This window comes from Lichenostomus cassidix, chromosome 2 (assembly GCF_008360975.1).
Source record: "Lichenostomus cassidix isolate B80296 chromosome 2, HeHo_3.0, whole genome shotgun sequence".
Classification (NCBI taxonomy): Eukaryota; Metazoa; Chordata; class Aves; order Passeriformes; family Meliphagidae; genus Lichenostomus; species Lichenostomus cassidix.
This window is the reverse complement of record NC_139482.1, coordinates 85,385,019-85,404,714: the sequence shown is the minus strand read 5'-3', so window position 1 is coordinate 85,404,714 and position 19,696 is coordinate 85,385,019. Positions and strand designations below refer to the sequence as shown.

Genomic DNA, 19,696 nt, shown 5'->3' with positions numbered 1-19,696 from the left:
CTATGCTGACTCTTCTCTATAGATAATGAGCCAAAAGTCTGTGGCTATCCATTTGGTATTCCTCATGAACATAACACTGGATTTCAAGTAGATGAAATTATCATTGTGAGTTCTCTAGGTATCTGAGTAATGCCCTGAGGCAATTTAAAATGTTAATGCACCAACAAAGTCATGGGGTGCAGAGCATTTGAGCTGTACCGCACTCTAGAGAGGGCTTGGGAGCTCACCTTGCATGGTTTTATTCTTTAATTACCACTGGGAAACACCCAACTAAGGAAAGGGAAAAGTCTCAAACCACAGAACAACAAGAACTGATATGGAGGAAACACACAAATCAGTTTTTCATTAGGATTTTAGGCATCTCGACTATAGGATTTTCTTATAGTCTATGCACTCTCCTAAAACAAGTCAACATGCAACTTTCCTATAGGAAATAAAACTGCCTTTGTGCAAAGGTGCTTGTTAAAAAAGTAGTTACAGAATGACAGTGTAATACACTACTGGTGCAAGACATCATTTGCAGAAGTTTTCACCAATATTTATGTGCTGTCAAAGCAAACATGTCTTTCCTCTTTACGTGTAAGAACTGATAGTTTAACATCTCAGTTCAAAAGAGCCCTAAGGATAAAAAAAAATCCTAATGAACAGTGAAATATTCTCAGATTGCACAGCATTGATGGTGAACACTTCCCCAGAAATACTACAGCTGGAATTTTCCCTAACAACTTGAGAATCCTGGAGAACTCACTTTCAATTTGTTTCAAAACTTGCAGACGAGCATGCTCACTGAGAAAGGTTTTACTCAGCTCAGATCAGTCTATGATGCTTATGTGCTCAGATGCATTTTATTTCAGAAAATGCTTTAAAATACATGTAATTGTTTTGACTGGAAGGACAAAGGAAAACCTATCCACCTTTTCTTACTTGTAGAGATGTTAAAATAATTTTTTAATATTAGCTACTTCAGCTAAGTAGCTAGGACTTCAGTCTGCAGAAAAAGTCTGTCTCCTGTAAGATGATTTTGTGAAAAAACCCAAAACCAAAAAAGCAACCAAAAAAAAAAAAAAAACCAAACAAAAAAACCCCAAAAAACCAAGTAAAAACACTGCAACACAATGATTTTTGAGATTGTTGCTCTCTTATTTTGATAATGTAATTCCAGTTCTTGACAATTCAAAAGTATCTCCAGAGAGTAATCTCTAAAGGACCATAAAAGCAGAACTGAAGCACTCTGGATGATTTTTCATTTATTTGAGCACTAACTTGCATATTTTCCACGTAAAAACAAGTGCTCCCTCCAGGATGCAATTACTAGTGGAGGTAGAGATGAAGCTACTGAAAGGCAAAGGTCTTTAGTTGAGTATGCCTTGAAAAATATGCTTTCATAAGCACATACCTCCCAGCCTAGCCCAGAGCTTCTAAACTATTTCATTGAATTAAAACAAAATAGGAAGAAAAAATCCCAAACCCTCAGTCTCTTTAAATATGCTCTTTAAATAAAATTAAAACAATGCCACAATGATAAACACTGCTAAGCTTTGTAATTTACTTGCTGATGTTTAGAGAGATCGGCAAAGAAAACTTGGCTCTCAAAGATCAAAATATGCTGAGAGTGGGTCAGAACCATTTCCATCAGCCTGTCACTGCAGTTTTGCAATGCTTGTGACCCCAATTTCCTTTATCCTCAGTTGCCTTTTCTTTTGACCCTCCAGAAAGCTTGGGACCCACTGGGTGAAAAAGCCAAGTTTATTCAATTTATAACTACTAAATTTGGGCAAATTTCTGAGGCAAATGGGGTAAGCTTATTTCCCACACAAATAGATAAAAGATCATCAATCATTCTTAAGCATTCTCACTGCTGTTCATTTATTGCTGTGCTTACAGCTGGAATTCATTCTCCTCTTTAATTTAACAACTTCTTTCTTATAGAAGTCTTTTGGAATAAAAGTGTTTTGCGCAAGCAGAGTTAAAAACATAAACACATGACAGCTCCACAGTGAAGAATATAGGAAGTGCAAACAAACAAAGGGAAGGATGGATGCAGGATATACAAACCTCTCTTCTCTTGCTTGTCTTAGTTCTTCTCTTTTGTCTAAATAATCACGGCTAAAAAGAGAATTACAGTAAATTGCAGCAGAAACCAGAAGAAAAAGGTAAGCAGCAGCAGTATAAGCACAGTAGGAGAAACCAAGACTGGAACAAACTGGTCAGAGACAATGAAGGTTGTTGTTGACAAAAACTGTTTGTTTTTGTAAAAATTGCTGAAAACTGTACACTTATCCATGCATACATTTTATTAATAGCCACTATATGTTCTCTTTATAATGTGTCATTAAAAGAATTACTTATCATCTATTATACCAATAGCTATCAAACATCTGCTTGCAAGTGCTCTTCAAAAGTCCTTTAACAGGAAACACACATTAGTGTTTCAGGCCATGTCCACAGGCTTTGAATTCTGAACTGGTTATACTTTTACAATATTTTAAGAGTATTCTAGGAAATTGTCAGCAGATCTCTTTCCCCTCTGACAACTTTCACTCTTCCCTTCAGCTGAAGAATAAACACTATATTTTAGGACATATTGTTCTACATATGCAATGGCTACAGTAGTCCCACTGAGAAAAGTGGTCATTCTGTAAAGCATTCCTTTATTTAGCAATAGCTTATGAAGCTTTGTAGCTCCTCTCCTAATCCTCCAGATCTCCTATCCTCCAGCTCTTTCACAACTAGTGATGCTCTCCTTTAAATTATCCTCAATTTGTCAATAATGGTGCCAGAACCTAGTGCAATGTTCTTGAAGCAGAGTTGGAAAGAATGAGATAACAAATGAGTCATGATGGTAAATCCAGTACTGCTCACGAGTTTAAAGACTGAATTGCAAGTGCTATTTTTAATCAAAAGTACATCTTCAGAGACTGGGTTTCTAGCCAGACTGATGATATGATAATGCAATCCCAGGAACTCTTATGAAACTGTCCATGACTTCTTGCTGTGACTTTGTCCTCCTCCTGCCAGACTGTTTAATCAACTGCGGGATGCTGTCTGTCTGAGAAGTCTGGTGGCTTTGGAGACCCTCTGCTCAAACAAAAGTTATAACTTTTGGGTGATCACAGAGCTCAAATCCAAAAGATGAAAACACTAGGCATTGAAAAATCATGTCAAATATGTCACACAGGCACGGTGTTTAGTTAATCGGCTTCTGACTCTGAAATAAAGGGATGAAAACGTATTTTTTTCCTGAATTTAAGAAACCTCTTTTAGCAACAGAACAACTACTGTATCCAACCTCTACTGAAATGTGCAGATCTGTTATTCAAACAGATTTGCCAAATGCCCTGTTGGCTTTTTCGGTCTGGGAGTTTCCTTTCTGAAAGATCATGTTGGCTGTCCATGGCAGCCTGCTGAACCCTGATGATACCACTTAGAGGGAGAGTTTTTGGAAGAGGTTGGAAGACTGAGACCTTATTGTTTCTGTTTCAGGAGAACTTGGGCAGCTGTTGGCTGCCAAAGATCCTATTATGGTGCTCTTCCACCTTCCCTCTGCCTCTCATTTCCTTCTAAACTAGCTATCTTCTGGAGCCAGGAGAATATCAATCAACCACTTGTAAGTTACTCCTCTTTCCAAATTCACAGAATCACAGCCTGTTTCCACTTCTTACTAAAGAGATGATTACAGTGAAAACAATCCTGCATTCTAATAAACAAGCTCACATGAAACCCCGTGCCATCTTCTCCATAACTACCAATTCTAAGGCTACAAAACATTTATATTACCATTCTTTAAGTTATTGCATTATATCTTCTAAGTACTAAAAATATGTTTACTTTTCACTCCTGTCTGCGAGGAAACAAATTGATTTCTTGGTGTACACTCTTCAGACTGTGGGAAAACAATTTCAGTTATAGATTCCATACCTATCCTTGGCCCACGGAAGTCTTTGTTAAAGTCTGTACTAGGATTTCCAGGCATGGATTTAAGAGGATGAGGCAGCTTGTCTCTTATTATCCTCAGGCAGCACACCCTAGGATCCCCCATCACACATTTTCTCAGATGGGAAAATGCAAAGTCCTGCATTCAGCTGTGACATTTGTCTGGCCAAGGTTTGGACAGAAATTTTGGTAATTACTTTCTGTCTCTTGTTTCCAGGAGGAAGAGGCACATGTTCAGAAAAGCATGAAAAAGTAATTAGAAACCACTACTATCCAGCAAAACATTTATACTTCGCGTAACAGCAAAAAGATGTTTCAGTGCTGTCCCTTCCTCCCTTCTTGATAACTCTGTCCCACTGTTTCACCTTCGAACCCTATGCCTCACTGAGATTATACTTTGGTGAGCATATTAGCTAACAAAACTGAGCCTCTGTAGATACCCAGGCAGTATAGCTGGCTGCATTAAAAAAAATTGCTGGTTTATTAAATGCCAAAATTTGTGATGTGTTTTTCAGTTTTTAAGATACTTAGATCAAGAAAAGTATCCGAAGAGACAAACTATTCATCAATTCAATTATTTTGCAGTTGAATGTCTCAATGATTGACTAATCTATCACACATTAAAGCAAGAGAGCAAGAGCAAATTTGGGTCCTACTTGAATTTGTTTCTTTCTTCACGTTCTATCCTTTGTAACCTTTCTTCTCTCTCCTGACGCCGTCTTTCTCTTTCTGCTGCCAAGGACTCCTGGTGCTGCCGAAAAGATGATGTAAGGAGACCACCCAAAGCTGGCCTGCAAAAAAGGAAGATCAGATTTCTCAGTGTCACTTTTATTGATTATACTGGCAAAAAATGAGTAGCAATCATTCAGCAAGTAACATAATCCCAACCAGCAGAATGACATGGCAATATTTATGTATGGATCTTTCAAAGCACTGGCCACATGTCTTCTTGCTAAATTGATTATAGATTCTGTGATGAGCTTAAGAAAAACAATTAGGGTAGGCTTCTTAAATTGCCAAATTTCTGAAGCACAAATAAAGTATGTGTAAAAATTCTTCAGTCTATTTCAACTGCAATATTGTCTAAATATTTTTTTAAACTTTATAATCCTGTTAATGGAAAAGCAGAATTCTTTAAAGGATTTTTTAAATTTTAAAGAAACTGCAATAATTTTTCAGTACTTTTCAAACATGTTATGCAATGATGTTAAAAACAGATGTGTCACAAACACCTGAGAATATTGTATACAGAAAAACAAAAGTAAAGGAAGATGTCAGAACTGCCCTATAGAATTTGAATGCTTTCTTAAGTATCAGGCATATTTTTCCTCCATACATTAAGAAGTTCAGTTGTTATAATTTCCCTGCTGCATGGGCTGTAAGAGCAAAATGAATCACATACAAGAACATATCAGTAAAACACACAGGGACAGTCTTCTCAAGCCATTCTTGAAAACCATCAGAAATTATGGCCTCTACAGTACAGACTTTTCATATACATAAAGCTACATTTACATTCACGTACAGTTTAGTGTTGACATAGATTTTTTATTGGTTTTACTGTAAGTAGTACTTTGTCTGGGAGAATGGGTCCTCTTACACAACCTTCCCCAAACATGGTGGTATTGGTACCACCAACCTCTCACATGGCAACAGAGTGACCTCAGAGTAAACACGCCTTTCTCTTAGACAGGAAAAAAATCTGTATTGTACAGGGTAGCTTTATACAGATCCACACTGATTGAATTAGACTGATAAAATCAAAAAGACATAACTCATGTAGAGCGGTTTCTGTGCATTGTTGTAACATGAGTTTTGCAATGAAAGGATTAATGAGAGAAATAGATACTGCCTTTTGTGAAAAGAAGCTAAACCCTGCCTAGAGGAAGGTTCCTTAACCAGTAATGCAAACCTGAATAAATTTTCCTTATTTTAAAGAATTTAGACCCTTTCCCTTATTTATTTACTTGCCTATGGCTGCACAGTGCAGGCATTTACCATAATGGCACCAGTTCACTAGTGAAAATAGGTGCAGGAGAAGCAAAAATGCTAATGCAAACCTATCTTCCCTGAGTGTCTGTGTCTGTACAAACAGCAACACCACAAAACACAGCCATTTTAGCCCCACTGGCAACAGGGCAGTATGAATATAATGTCAATAATTTCGATAAATTGAATTTCAATATGTCATATCCCACCCGCATAAACATTACATAAGATGGTATAAAACTTGATATTCTGTAAGCGTCCCTGCTGGCACTCCTCCAAAGCTACAGTATCAATGCTGGATCACACTCAAAACCATAAAAATCTCTAATATGCTTCAGCACTAAGAAAAGGGGGAAAAAATCCTCAAACCCTGACAGTCAAGTACGTGTGGTGAATTTTCCCTTGAGCATATTTTAAATTTATTTTAACTTTTGACCTCTTAGTGCATGTTTCAAGAGAAAGCTCTTAGCAGAAACAGTAGCACCACTGTACTAAAATTCAAAAGCTAGAGCTCCATCGCTGTGGTAGCATGAAAAACCGTGGCTATATGGCTGGATATAACATCAGGAATTACTCTTAGAAGGGGAAAAATGAACACTGCCTCCATGTGAAGATATATGGAAATAAACTAGGAGAGATGGCAAAAGAGGGTCCCTATCAAGGCTGTGCTTCTATCTGTTTTGTGTATTCAGCTTGATATCCCATCCTGCTCAGCTGCCATGAAGTCTGCAAACTCCATTTAGAGTCAAAGGAAAGTATAGCTTAAAAAAAGACTGAAGGAAAATTAAGGGGAAGGATGGGGTGATGCTGAGACCAAAGGAGGGATTGCAGGCCTCCACATCATCTAGCAGGTTGGAAACCTTGAGCTCTTTGAAGCCCTACATTAAATGAACATTCTTATTCAAGGGATTACAGGGAAATCACATGGAGATGCACAGCTTAGTCCTGCAGACAGGAATCTAAGCTAACCCTAGTAGTAAAATACCTCCACATGCTAAAACACCTTGTTTGCAGGTTTGATCTAGCAGAGTTTGGGCTCTAGCACAGCCCACTGCTCATTGGGCTAAAATTTGCAGATGTATTGTACACAGCCATATTGTGTACAACAGCGTGCTGCAAGAAATGGTCAAATCTAGCAGCCCAAGCCGCCAGAAGGTTCTGTTCACAGAGTCATCATTAAATAGACAGGAACACGTTAAGCTGACTCCTTGTGAGGCACTCACTTCTTAAAGCACAAACAGTCAAGGTTTTGGGTCTTCAGTCACATTTAGAACAGGGCAGGCAAACAAACAGCACTGCTATGGCTGAGTTAGTGCTCGCTGAGTGGTTACACCCTGCGGTCGCCAGCCCACTCAACCACACACATCTGCCCTCGGTGGGGACCACACCTCACACCAAATGCTGACACCATTTGCCTTATGAAGCCTCACAAACTCACAGCTTCCCTGCTGCTATCAAACACTGTAGCTCAGCTGGTGTTTGGGTGCACCAATGCTCTTTTTAATGAGAACTCCAAGTGTAAATGCACAGATTTTAGTATTTAGTAAACTCTGTTGGTAAATTTCTACATGTGCATAAACTAAATCTGGGGTAAGCAGGTTACTTTCAGGGTGTACAAACCTGCAAAGCAGCCAGAGGAAAAGCAAGCATTAAGAGGCATACATCAAGCATTCTAAACAATTTGAAAAGGGATTTCTCTACGTACAGTTTGTCTACAAAATATAATTTTTGTTCCTCTATTTCTCTGGCAATAACACTTGAAGTAAATGTTTCCTTTCGGTGAACACATACTTGAACTGCAAATGGCAGCATGACTGGCCAAACCAGCTGGTGGGATGGCTTGGGCTGAGCCTTTGGGTAATTTTGTTGCTTTGATACTGTTTGAAGGGTGACAGCGCCTTCAGGCCTCAGGAATTTTTAAGTCTTAATGCTGTAGGCTGCATTTTAAAAATGGATAAGCAAGAAAAAGGCTAAAAAACTTCTGGCATTGAATCAAAGGTGATAAGAGATTTTAACAGAAAAGAGAATGTGAATACTCAATGAAAGCATAATAGAGCAATCACTTGCAAAATGGGGTTATAGCTAATATATGCCAGCATTTCAGTGTTGGTGTCATATGCTACCAGCTGGTAATATCAACCATTTGCTCATTTCCACAAATACAATCCAGAAGAATGCTAACTCTGGCTACTTTTTTTAGACTTGTAGAGAATGCAAGGCTATTAAGAATGGATTGTTAATATAAAAAATGTTAAGAAAAGCTTTTTTATGCCTGCTGTTAAAACCAGTAAGAGCTAAACAAGCTACATTCTCATTCCAGAAAGAAAATACACTGCAAGAAAATGTCTAGGTCTGTGGAGTTGTGAATAGAGCTCCTCACCACAGCATCAAGACCTGGGGTCAAAGAGGTCATTATTTACTTATCTTACTGGATGAAGAGACAGGCAAAGGAAAGTATAGGAAAAAAAAAAAAAAAGAAAAAGAAAAAGAAGACTATAAAATAGACACAGACCAGAGGATACAAAGCCAAAATGCTGACTGTAGGCCAAAGCTCTTCTGAATAAAAATTCAGCTAGCCTGACCTGCAGCATTTAACACAGCAGTGAATTAGCAATAATTATGATAAACACAAATTCAGGCAGACACAAGATCTCTCACACTTTTTTGCAAATTCTTGCAGTTTTCTGAAAATAATCCATCATGGATTATTCATTGTGGAGGGGAATATTTGCCCTGAATTACTCTAAACTTGTTGCAAACTGAAGAAAATATTTCTCTTACTCTAAGCCGCTTTGTTGCAGCAAAACTGAGATTCTGAACTTCAGATGTTCTTTATTCATGTAAGCTCTGACATACTCTTTTGTGGCTGCCTTTCCCTCTGTTTAGTTGGATTTTTAAAATTTGCTAAATAGAAATGATTGTTCACAGAAAGAATACAAAATACAAATGTGTATTTTTAAGAGCTAAAAAAATTAACAGATGATTATGAGAGGAAATCCCTCTAGGTCATAAGGTTAATATTCAGGATTGTCTTTAATACAACATGGGTCAGAGTCATTAATAACTTTAATAAGGAAGCACTAATTACCTAATTTTGCAAAGTGCTCCTGTTCCGGCAGCCATGGGAATGTTACAGGGAGGGTACAACAGTCGGCAGCTCCTACTCAGGCCTTAAGTAACTCTAAATGTCTCTTGGCTTTAACAAAATAAATCCGCTTTCCAGCTTAGAAAGAGACAAAGGGGAGGCAAAGCTGCCAAGAGCCATATTGCTTTTCACAGTTAAAGAAACTCCCTGTGTGTTATGTCTCCCTACATGACACGGCAAATTCAAAAGCATGTTGTTATAAGACTTTGCAAACAGACTAAACATTACTTCAGGAATCTTTACAAAACTTCTCTCAAAAATAAACAGAAAATTGAGTGATAAAACTACTGACTAATGCTTCCTTCAAGAAAGAAACTTGAGAATGACCAAGAGAAGAACTGATTAATGTTAGACTTTTAAGTGGCATGGGGGACTACCCAAATTAAAGCTACAGCAGGACAGAGCTGCACAGAGCCTGGGAAATGCACAAGGACTTTCTACATACACTGTCCTCTTCCAGCTGACCTGTGCAGGTTTTATACTATGCTTCTGTCTTTCTCCAATCTGCAGGTTCTCATCCTCATGTGAGTTACAACTTCCATGGAAGCGACTTGCAGAGGCCATGTGTGGATCCACATAAGGTGGGTGTGCCCTGAGCACCAGCACTGCACATGGCTTGTTCAGCCAGCAACTCTGCAGCCTGAAACCATAACCAGCTCATGCTTCTGTTTAAACATATGCCCTATGATGAAGTCCACAAAGCTGCAATCAAGAATGTTGCTTACACAGTAGTTTGACAAGCAGCTAGGCCAGTAAGTAAGCCACCACTGCTTCCCAAACTGTAAATCATCAAGTAATTCCTAAGGTCGTTTTTCCTCTTAAAATCTCAGCAATAAAATTGAGGCTTTTGCCCTGGGCCACTATTATCAGCTACCAAGCTATCCCCTCCTCATTATGTTACTCAGAGTGAGAGATGTGCTTGGCATTTACCACAGGGAAACATCATCATGATCTCTAGTCCGAGAGCCCAGAAATACACACGTCTGGGCTCTCAGAAAGAAATACAAAGCCAAGGAAAGAGGAGCTGTTCTTGGGAGAGCAGGAGCTTTATAGGCTGTATAGCACGTTTTGTTTCATAAGTTTCTGGTTTACCTTAGTGCTTAAGGTAAAAGGTACCTGCAGTTCCCTTACACCAGGTACAGCTAGAGTAAGGGAACTGCAAAGCACAAATTAGGGATAAACGGCTAACAAAAAAAACCACCCCAAAAAAATAAAAAAAAAACAACAAAAAAAACTTGCCAAGAAGCTTCATCACTTCGTCCAGCAGAATCTCCCTGATGTTGTTAATTACTGAGACCTTTAATTTTAGCAGAAAATCTAACTGAAAAGCTGTTTTGCATTCTCAAGCAGTTTTTTTGTTTTGTTTTGTTTTGCTTTAAAGAGAGAGAAATTTGAAAGAAGGCACAAGATTTCCAGCAAGTCAGTATTTCAGGCATCAGGAAAGGGAATAAACCTTCAGAGTATTTGCAGACTTTTGCTGCACGTTGTGCTTATGCTTCAGGTATGGTCTTTAGGTGTCAGGGGAGAAAAAAAAAAAACAAACTCCTATAATCTAGGCATGCTAATCTCACTGTCTGTGACCTGTTTTAGAAATAAATGTTTGAAGGTACATTTCCTTTAAAAGATATGGAAGAACATGGAAATGAACATTCAGCATTCAAGGCCCTGCATCATGGGAGCTCAAGGTAATGTATTGCTTTAGATCCCAAAGCAAGTAAGATGGAAAACACATTAAAGAATGTGAAATATAGTTCATATTTCTAAGCATATTTTCTAACACTCTGGAAAAGCTGGAGATGCTTCAAACAGCAATAATCTGAAAATGCCACAGCAGGCCTGTACCAAGCTTGGAGATTTGGAAGAACTTCTGAGGGACCAGACAGAGGTGGAGACTATGTTCACAGTGACTGGCCAAGAGGCTCAAGAAGTGGATCTTTGCAAGCTGAACTTTCTGGCATTTGATTTAACAGACAGAGGTGAGACCATGAACTCCTGCTCCTTAGGCAGGCAGTGCCCTGAGAAGGCTTTCTGAGCTAGGCTAACTGTACTACTGTTGGACTGTCAGGCCCAGGGGGAACCATCTGCTGGCAAATGCATGAGAAAAAAACCCACCCTGGCAAACACACCAGCAGGATATTTTTCTGGTAGTGGAATGAATTAAAGTTGGTGCTGATTTTAGGAGCTCTTGCCTCAGAAGTTAAGTCCCTTTGTGATTTCCTCTAAGGATAGCTATGATCAACAATGTGAACACTTCACCACCAGAAGGACACTATGAGGGGGGATGAAGCTTTGCAAGTAACAAGTTTGATGTTCAATTGCAGATTCCAGGCTGCAGTTTCAATTTCAGCGACTGTCTTAGATTCAGAGTCTGAGAAGGCAGTCTTTGGCTAGACAGAAATATCCTAGGTGTGAGCATAAGGCATGGAAATACAGACTAGTCTTACAACACCTTCTGCCCCCAGGCAAGGGGCCAACTCAGAGGGACAGAAAAATGCATTTCTCCCTGATGTGTTTCTGTCCTGCACTGCTCTTCCCCTTTGCTACTAAAATTTATGAGGTTATGAGAGTGATATATATTTTTTAATTAACTGAGGAGAGAGAGTTAATTGGAGATTGAAGTAATGAAGAATGGGAGCAGTGTATTTATTGAGCAGAACACTCTTTGAAAACAGGCAGACTGGGTCATACTTTTCAGCAGCAACTCTCACAAGCAGAGAGATACAAGAGAACTGACACACCCCTTCTTCTCTCCCAATGAAGGGCTGAACAGAAAATGCCCTGCAATTTGCCCTCCTTCAGCAGGATTCCCATGGCTGCAATATGCACTTCAGAAACATGGCTCTCCACAGGGAACCCAGGGAAATGAGAGAGAACAACAGCATTGCAAGAAGTTGCCAAAAGGCCGCAGCTGAATTTAGAAACAGTAAAATAAGCCTTTTCTTCTGCTGTACAATCAGAAATATATAGATGATGTGGATTTCAAAGAACAAAACCCAGCTACTTTTGCACTGACTTATGCTGCTCTTATGATTCCCTACTGATCTCAGTCAAAGAGGTTTTTAAAAGCATGAATGTCAAAATGTCAACCGTACTGCTTCTTTCCACCTAAGCTGTAGCTCTTGTTTACAAAAGCAATCTGCAGCCAAGGGTTTGAAAGGCCTGTCAGGGCAAGTGAATGGATCATGAATCATTGTGCTGGGCACTGCTCTAAATGCTGCTTCTTCCTTCCTCCTCATTCTCGAAGGTCAGATAAACGGTACCAGGAACTGCATCTGAAGCTCTTCCCTGCATGATAAAAGACAGGAATCTTTCTGCGAAGGCTTTGCATAACTGTAGTCATAAGCTGAAACCAGAAAACTCACCTTAGAGCTAAGCATAGATATGCATCTGCTTCTTATCAAGTGTCTTCCTCTTCCCCCCATCTTTTAACCTTTTTTGGGTGTTTGAATCCGTGTAAATTTTTACCATCAGGAGGTAGGAGATAATGCTTACACAATCTAAGGCAAACACCATTCATAGAAGACTATCTATGAAAACTTCCACAATACTTTCCAATAACTAATCAGTGCCAAGCATTGTGTCACGCACTACACTGCCTCCTCTCCAATAAGCAAATTCTATCTATCGATCTCTACATGAGCATTTCTGCAATGTATATCTTTCAGGACAATGAAATAAAAGAAGGCTTCTGCCCTTCTTCAAAGCAGTCACTTCTTTAGAACTTGCAGAACTATACATCTGCAGTGGCAGCACTCTCAAAAAGAACAAGATAATACAAAATGACATCAGAAACTGTAAACTCAATTAACTTTTGAGAAATAACTGCATCTATTCTGCAGGCAACACGCAGCCACAGTGTACACACATTTTTCACACTTCTCAGAGACTCATATACAAGAAGCATCAGGCTGTAACATCCTTCAAATGTAAAAATGCAGAAACCCTGGTGAGTTAGAACTACCATAAACAGCAAGCTGCAAATTAAAACAGAAATATGGAGATTTTTATGATGTGAGGTGGAAAGTGGCAAACCTGAAGGAAAGACAGAGATGCGACTCTGAGCACTGTGTTCAGTCACTTAGAACATGTAAGAGAAATCTGACAGCTGAAGGTAGAGCACTTTACAGTTTCACAGAAAAAAGAAAAATGAGTTGTGATGGCTGGAAGATGCTGGTAGAGAAACCAGCCTCAAAATATAAAATATTTTCCTAGCAGTGAAGATAAATATCGGAATGTTTTCCAGGAGAAATCCTGCGCTGTCACTTGAAAACACGTGAGAGTACAGTGGTCTTTCATTTAGCTTCTGTGAGACCCATTACAGGTCACAACAGATGATTGCAGAGCTCCCCTCTGGCCTGACTCTCCATGAATCTGCAAATTTTACAGCTTCATCCTGTGGGGCCAAGGCATTTTGGCTCCAAACCAGCAAGGCACTTACGCACATGCCGAAATGAAAGCTGGCTTTCTTCCCTGGAGCAGGGCCAGCGCCAGCAGCCTCTTGCAGGACAAGCCCAACCATCTTTAGCCATCTCAGCGTTTGACCACTTTGGGGTTTCTTTGCCACAGTAGCAATCAGAAGCTTACAACAGCAGGGGCTTGGAAATCTTAAACTTCCAAAGAAGTGGGATACTTTTAACTCTTGCTTATCTTGCATCTATTTTGCTGAGGTAAAAGGGGGTGAAAATGCTGATGTAGCATTTTTTACTATCATTTCACTTGGCAATAATTTAACTGAGATCAGGAAAGACAAATCGAGGCAAGGTACTCTAGGAAGATGAGCAAATGAAAAACAATGCCTTTCTCCAAAGAGAAACTTAATGTAATTACTCACTTAAAAAAAGGATTAAATCAATACCTCATGGCTAGAAATACATCTATGCTGGAAGAACCTAACTTGAACCATTCTGAGTAGTAGCCTGGAAAGGATGTGAGGCATTAGGAAGATTCAAACATAAAAACATGCACACACAAACACACATACACATACAGGAATATGCCAAAAAATCATTAACAAAAATTAACTGGAATACAGACAAAGGATCCTGCAAAAAACCTTAAGTCCAGAAAACAGGGTGGGAGATGCAATTTTTATGAATTAGAGGCCAGTTTCGAAACAAACAATCCAAACCCCATCTGGCCTAATTGGATATTATTTAATTATTATATTAGATTATTGAATTAAATTAATTAAAAACTTTTACCTTTCCTTCTTAAAGTAAGCTTGACATCCTTTGAAGCTGTCATTTACTCTCAGGTTGTAACAGATAGTTAATTTCTGGTGGTCTAAATCTCTTGCCAAGAATTTCTTTCATGTATCCATAACATGTTCCTATCTTTTTCCTTCCCCTAGTACCTTACATAATTCAAAAGAGTATTTTGATTGTTTAAAATATTTTTTTTTTGTTGCTGGTTTTTTTCCCATTCAAATTTTTTTTTAGAGCAAGTTGATAACTGGTAGGTTATTGGGAGTTTGCTGTAGCTAGAGCAAGAAATGTTTTGCTTTTGATAAAATACAGTGAGATATATCTGGTATTTTCAAGAAAGAACAAAATTATGGCCTAGGAAATCCTGAGCTAAGTACGTTTCCAAGATTTTGGAGTTGATTTAAGATGATAGAAGTGAAAATATATCTATCTGAATTTATTTTTAAAAATGGAAAGAAAGAAAATGTGTTTTAGTTCACCTTTTAATACTTAGAACAACATATGTGTGAAGTAACTCTGCTTTATCCATTTAAGTGGACGAAGCAGAAATGGGATGGAAATACACCCAGCCTTTAACACCAAGGCAGACAGAAAGGCTTGAGAATGAGTGGGAAATGAACACATTTAGATCTTTGTCCATTTTCTTTCCAGCATTAGAAAAAGCCTGGCTAGATGCTATTTCCAGTACTCATTCAGAACAGCTTACATTTATCTCCTTCATCCTGTCTGCAAAGGAATAGCTGACAAAACACTGATTAATTTACAAACCTGTCAGATTTGGTCTCCTGAGGCGGTGAGAGAGTTGTCCCATAACGAGTAGTGGGTGTTGTAGGGGCACTCACACCAGCATAAGGTCGTGGAGAAGAGTAAGAGCTGCTGCCATAGCTATTGTATCTAAAGAAATGGGAAGAAAGGTAGGAGAAAGGGAGAGACACAAAGAAGCCGTCAGCAAACAGGCATGCAACAGTAAATCCTCTTGTTTGTGGGGTGGTAGCGATATCCTGTACCCCAGAATTTCTCAAACATTCACCTTCTGAAAATGTTGCTCTATTTGCAGCTTCCAAATATGCAACCAGTCATGTACTCTTACTATCAACCATGGCATGAACATACATGATGCAAACAGTGAGCTATTGGTAAGGAAAATAAGGAGAGATTTGAATGGTCCTCCCAAGTGACAACTCAGAATGGGAATACTTGAATTACTGCTCAGTTACTCAAAATTATTAGCTGTTTTGGGAGCTGATATCCAGCCATTAGAAAAGGGACCAAACCAGCCCAAGACAGGAGTATTCATATCTAGTAAAACTAAGGAAAAAAGCAGCACTCCTGAGACATGATCTGAACATTGACATCCATGACTTGCAAATGCTTGCATTTAACATGGAAAGCAACCACATTCTTTTCAATTAAAGCTGGCAGTATTTTCTCTCCCCTCCCCCAACATAAGTAATAGCTTATGTGCCATTTCTTGCAGTGTCTGTAAAAAATCATCACCATGGTTAAAAAGACATATCTCCGGAAGCACGGCTTTAGAAATTTCTATCAGCCCTTCTCTCCATTAAAAAACCCCATAAACTCGCTTCACTTCAAATGTGAGCTTGCTGATCAAAGAGAAATTGTTTCCAGGACTCCTGGAACGGCCACCTCCCCAGAGTCCCTTCTATCAATGTTTTCATCCTGGCTCCTGTAGTGAATAGAAAAGGCAGTTGTGTTACTTTGCTGTGCCTTTTAACCATAGTACTTAAACAGCATGTCAAGAAAAGATTCCTGATTTGGTAAAATGCTAATATTTCTCTCTAATTCTGTTCACAGACAATGCCATTTTCCCACATGGAAAGCATATGGTACTCTGAAGATTGGTGCTCTGAAAGGCCAACTCATCCAAATGACAAAATTCATTTCAAGAAATAGAGCAACATAATTTTCCTTATTATAATTCACAAGATATAATATAACCTCCTTCAGCGTATCTTTTCTCTGCTGCTTCTTCCCTTGCACATATCAACGGTCAGTAATTTCACTCAGCAATTTTATTTGAAAAGGCTGGTTGGTTTCCTTCAGCTCCTTTTAGCACACTCATCTAGCCATGCAAAATTTAATTCAAAGTTTCAAACTTCATTCCTTAGGGTTCAGCAGCACTGCTGCCTGCCAAGGCCCACCTGTACGTTAAAACCAGAACAGATTTCAGCTAGGTGCTTTTAAAATGGAAGGGACTGTGCTTTAGAGAACATGTCCTCTTGGACAACAAGTCAAGTTTTATGATTTAGAAAACACCCCCCACTTCCATCTGTTTTTGAGACACAACACTGACTGTCCAGCGACAGGGCATTAATTTTTGAAAAAAATTATAACATGCATGTTTCTGAATTACAAAAGGACTTTTTCTGGAAGTAATTTCTGTCCAGGCCTCCTTGCCTTAGAAAAAAACTAACTAGAAACTGGAGACAGTGGTCTGCTGGAGGCTGTGTAGCTGGACAGTGTGGAGCTTCCCTGGTAGCACAGACCTAGCTTGGGTCTGCTCTTGGACAGGCTCAGCCCAGAAAATTTTCTGACCATGCCTGTTCTGAGTGAGCGATGAAAAAACTCCATTGTCCTGATAAGAACTCAGAGGTCATTTGGTACATTCCTGACACAGAAACCTCCATTTCCACTTTTATCAACTGCAAGGACACCTTAAAAACCATTACATGTGCTTTGCTTCTGCCCCATGAAAAAGCTGACATTGCGCAGAATCCTTTCTCAGCCCAAGGAATTTAAATTAGTCCAAAGGTAACCCTCATGGAAATGGAGGGAATGCACCTCCTAGGGACTCAGACCTACAACTATTAATAACATCAAATTCAGAGGGACTGGTCTGGACACAACATCCCTATGAATTAAATTTAGAGGGACACTGAGATGCTGGAATAGTAGCCAGGCAAAACCAGAACACCAGGGTAAGTCCTGTACACAAAGTTTATCTTTATAAGCTTCTCTGGTATTGGATATTGCCTCCATTTTCCCTTCTTGTCTCATATACACCAGTGTAGATGCAATAGTCTTATCTAGGAGCCTTCACCCCCAAGACATTTGCCTTTTTTTATGGGCACATTACTGACTAAATTGGCCAAGCTTTGCCCTCCTTTTCCTCCAAATAAACCCAGAAGAATCCCCACCCCCACACCACACCCTTGATCCTTTGTAGTAACTAGAAGCAGAAAAGACGGTCAGGGGGAAAAAAAAAAATCACTGCAGAAATACTAAATATTGCAGGAACAGGAGGTATTTAGGGATCTACTCTCTAAAGTATAACAGCAGCAGCAATGGGAGACCAATAAATGAGTGTGAGAGGTCTAAGGGAAAAATGCACCTATTAAGAAAAATGTAAATTTAGAGGAATTCCAGTGTTCAAGTTGCAGGTAAAGGAAAAATATGTGAAGTAAGTCGCTTGTCAAAAACTACTTGGATTTACAGGCTTTCCAGCTAAATGAAAAACCGACAAAACACACCAACCTATTAGAAGAGAAAGATCAAAAATTAAAAGTATCAAAGGAATCAAAACTTTTGTTCACATGCAGAAATTCAGGACTGCTGGAGAGAGGAAGAAATAAATACACATACAATATAAATGTACATTTTCAGCACCTAATTCAAAGCACACTGACAACTGTGAGAGACAGCAAAAGTCATCAACCTCTTTTCAAGGTGATTATCACAGTTTTTAGTGCTACTTACTGTCAATCTGTTTTACTTGAAAACAGACTGAGAAAAAACATTTTTTTTTAAATTTTAAACGGGTGGGATGGGGAAATTAAAATTAAAAAGTAAGAGAAATGCATGAGGAACAACTGAACTCAGCAGATGTTGTGGAGATAAAACTGTCTGTTCTGAGTGCTATGTTATCTTTATAGATCCTTATTACAAGCATGAGCTGAAATTGCACATGAGACGGATGTGCACTGTAATCAAACAATAAATTCAGGATTTGGCAGTTCAGCCTTTGAAGCCAGGACTTCACCCCTGAATTTCAAGTGCTGATCTGACCTCTCTTGGTTTTATAGCAGAAGAGCTCCATTAATTTTCATGAAATCATGTCTGCAAACAACATTGTTGTAAATGAGAGCAAAACGGTGCTCCTTTCTGTGATCTCCCAAATCATGCCTTATTTATCCAGTGCTCTATAGGGGAGGTCAGGATACTTATTAACTACAAACGTGGAAGAAGAGTAAGATGAAATGAAGGCAACAAAAGCAAGGGGAAAATATCAAATCAAAATACAGGCTTACAGGGCTAAAACCAATACAGTATGTTCAGGAAATAATACAACACATAGAGTAGCATTATTACCACTGTAAAATTCTTGAAAGGTGTTAATAATTTATCTAAAAATTAATGTCAGCTATATAAAATCTACCTGTTTTCCCTCATCATTTCTGTGTCCTTCTCTTTCACAGATGCTGGAGACTCTTCAAAGTCATATGAGAAGAGGTGAAAAGGACTATGTGGTACATAAGGTAATTTCTCCACTGTTGGAGATGCCTTTGGAGTAATGGATGCTGAGGAATTCTGGGGAGAGCTCAGCAATGCTGTTGCAGGTGAAGATGGTGATGAAAAGACAGAATTATGATGAGAGACAGATGAATCAGGCACAGAAGAGGAGTTGCTAGAAAAGCTCTTTGCTCTAGAGCAGGCGAGAGACCTCTCAGCTGCAGAAATGGCACTGGAGACAGCTGAAGAATCAGAATACTGTGAAAAGTTTTCCTTTACAGCTTCACGCACATCTGGAACCTCACTGCAGGAGGAAAAAATCATTAGAAAGGGAAGAGCAGAGAAAAATGGGGCAAAGGGAGATAATAAATAGTAACACTTGTAGGGACAAAAAAACCCAAACAGAGTCAGACAAACAAAAACTTCCAAAATTTAGACAATTATCACATCTTTTTAAATAAAGAGAACTCATATCTTTGTATCTCGGTGGGATTTTTCTTGGGATTGGAAATACTGGGGAAAGGAAGCAACTCATTCTAAAGGAAAAGAGGGGATTTAACCTACAGGTTTCAGAACTAATTTTCATGAGCCTTTTCACAACTATTGTCAGAGCAATTTTCGTGTATTTCAAGTTAGGTTGAAAGCATTGTCAGAGTAGTTCAAAGCAGACTCAGCACACTGGAAAATGTTCCACGGAGCACAGATGCTTCAAGACACAGTCTGCAGGACTGCTTCACCAGGTCCAGATATCTGACTATCATCCTTTCTGGGAATCTGATCCTTTTACTAAAAATATTTATCCAACAAAGATGAAAATAAAAAAGTACTCAGCACTGTTGTGCCAAAATTCAAGTTTAGAATGATCTCAAAAGTAACACCTTACCACATATTTGTCTAGGTATGAAGGCACTAATAGCTGATTTCTCTGAGTGTCAGCATTCCATACTGGTGTTAC

General features: G+C 38.9%; 1 protein-coding gene across 12 annotated transcripts in view; it reads right to left on the bottom strand.

Annotated features, from left to right (window-relative positions):
* The window catches only part of FHOD3 (formin homology 2 domain containing 3), a 374,055-nt gene that overhangs the window by 76,004 nt on the left and 278,355 nt on the right, over positions 1-19,696 (bottom strand). For 7 of the 12 annotated variants that reach the window (XM_085052233.1, XM_085052234.1, XM_085052240.1 and 4 more), the window contains 4 exons: positions 18,668-19,045; positions 15,040-15,165; positions 4,590-4,724; positions 2,056-2,106 (listed from right to left, as the gene is read on the bottom strand). In XM_085052233.1, the coding sequence (XP_084908359.1) occupies positions 2,056-2,106; positions 4,590-4,724; positions 15,040-15,165; positions 18,668-19,045 (690 nt within the window). The remainder of the gene's footprint in view (positions 1-2,055; positions 2,107-4,589; positions 4,725-15,039; positions 15,166-18,667; positions 19,046-19,696) is intronic. The other 5 variants (XM_085052241.1, XM_085052242.1, XM_085052243.1 and 2 more) reach the window with 3 other exon arrangements.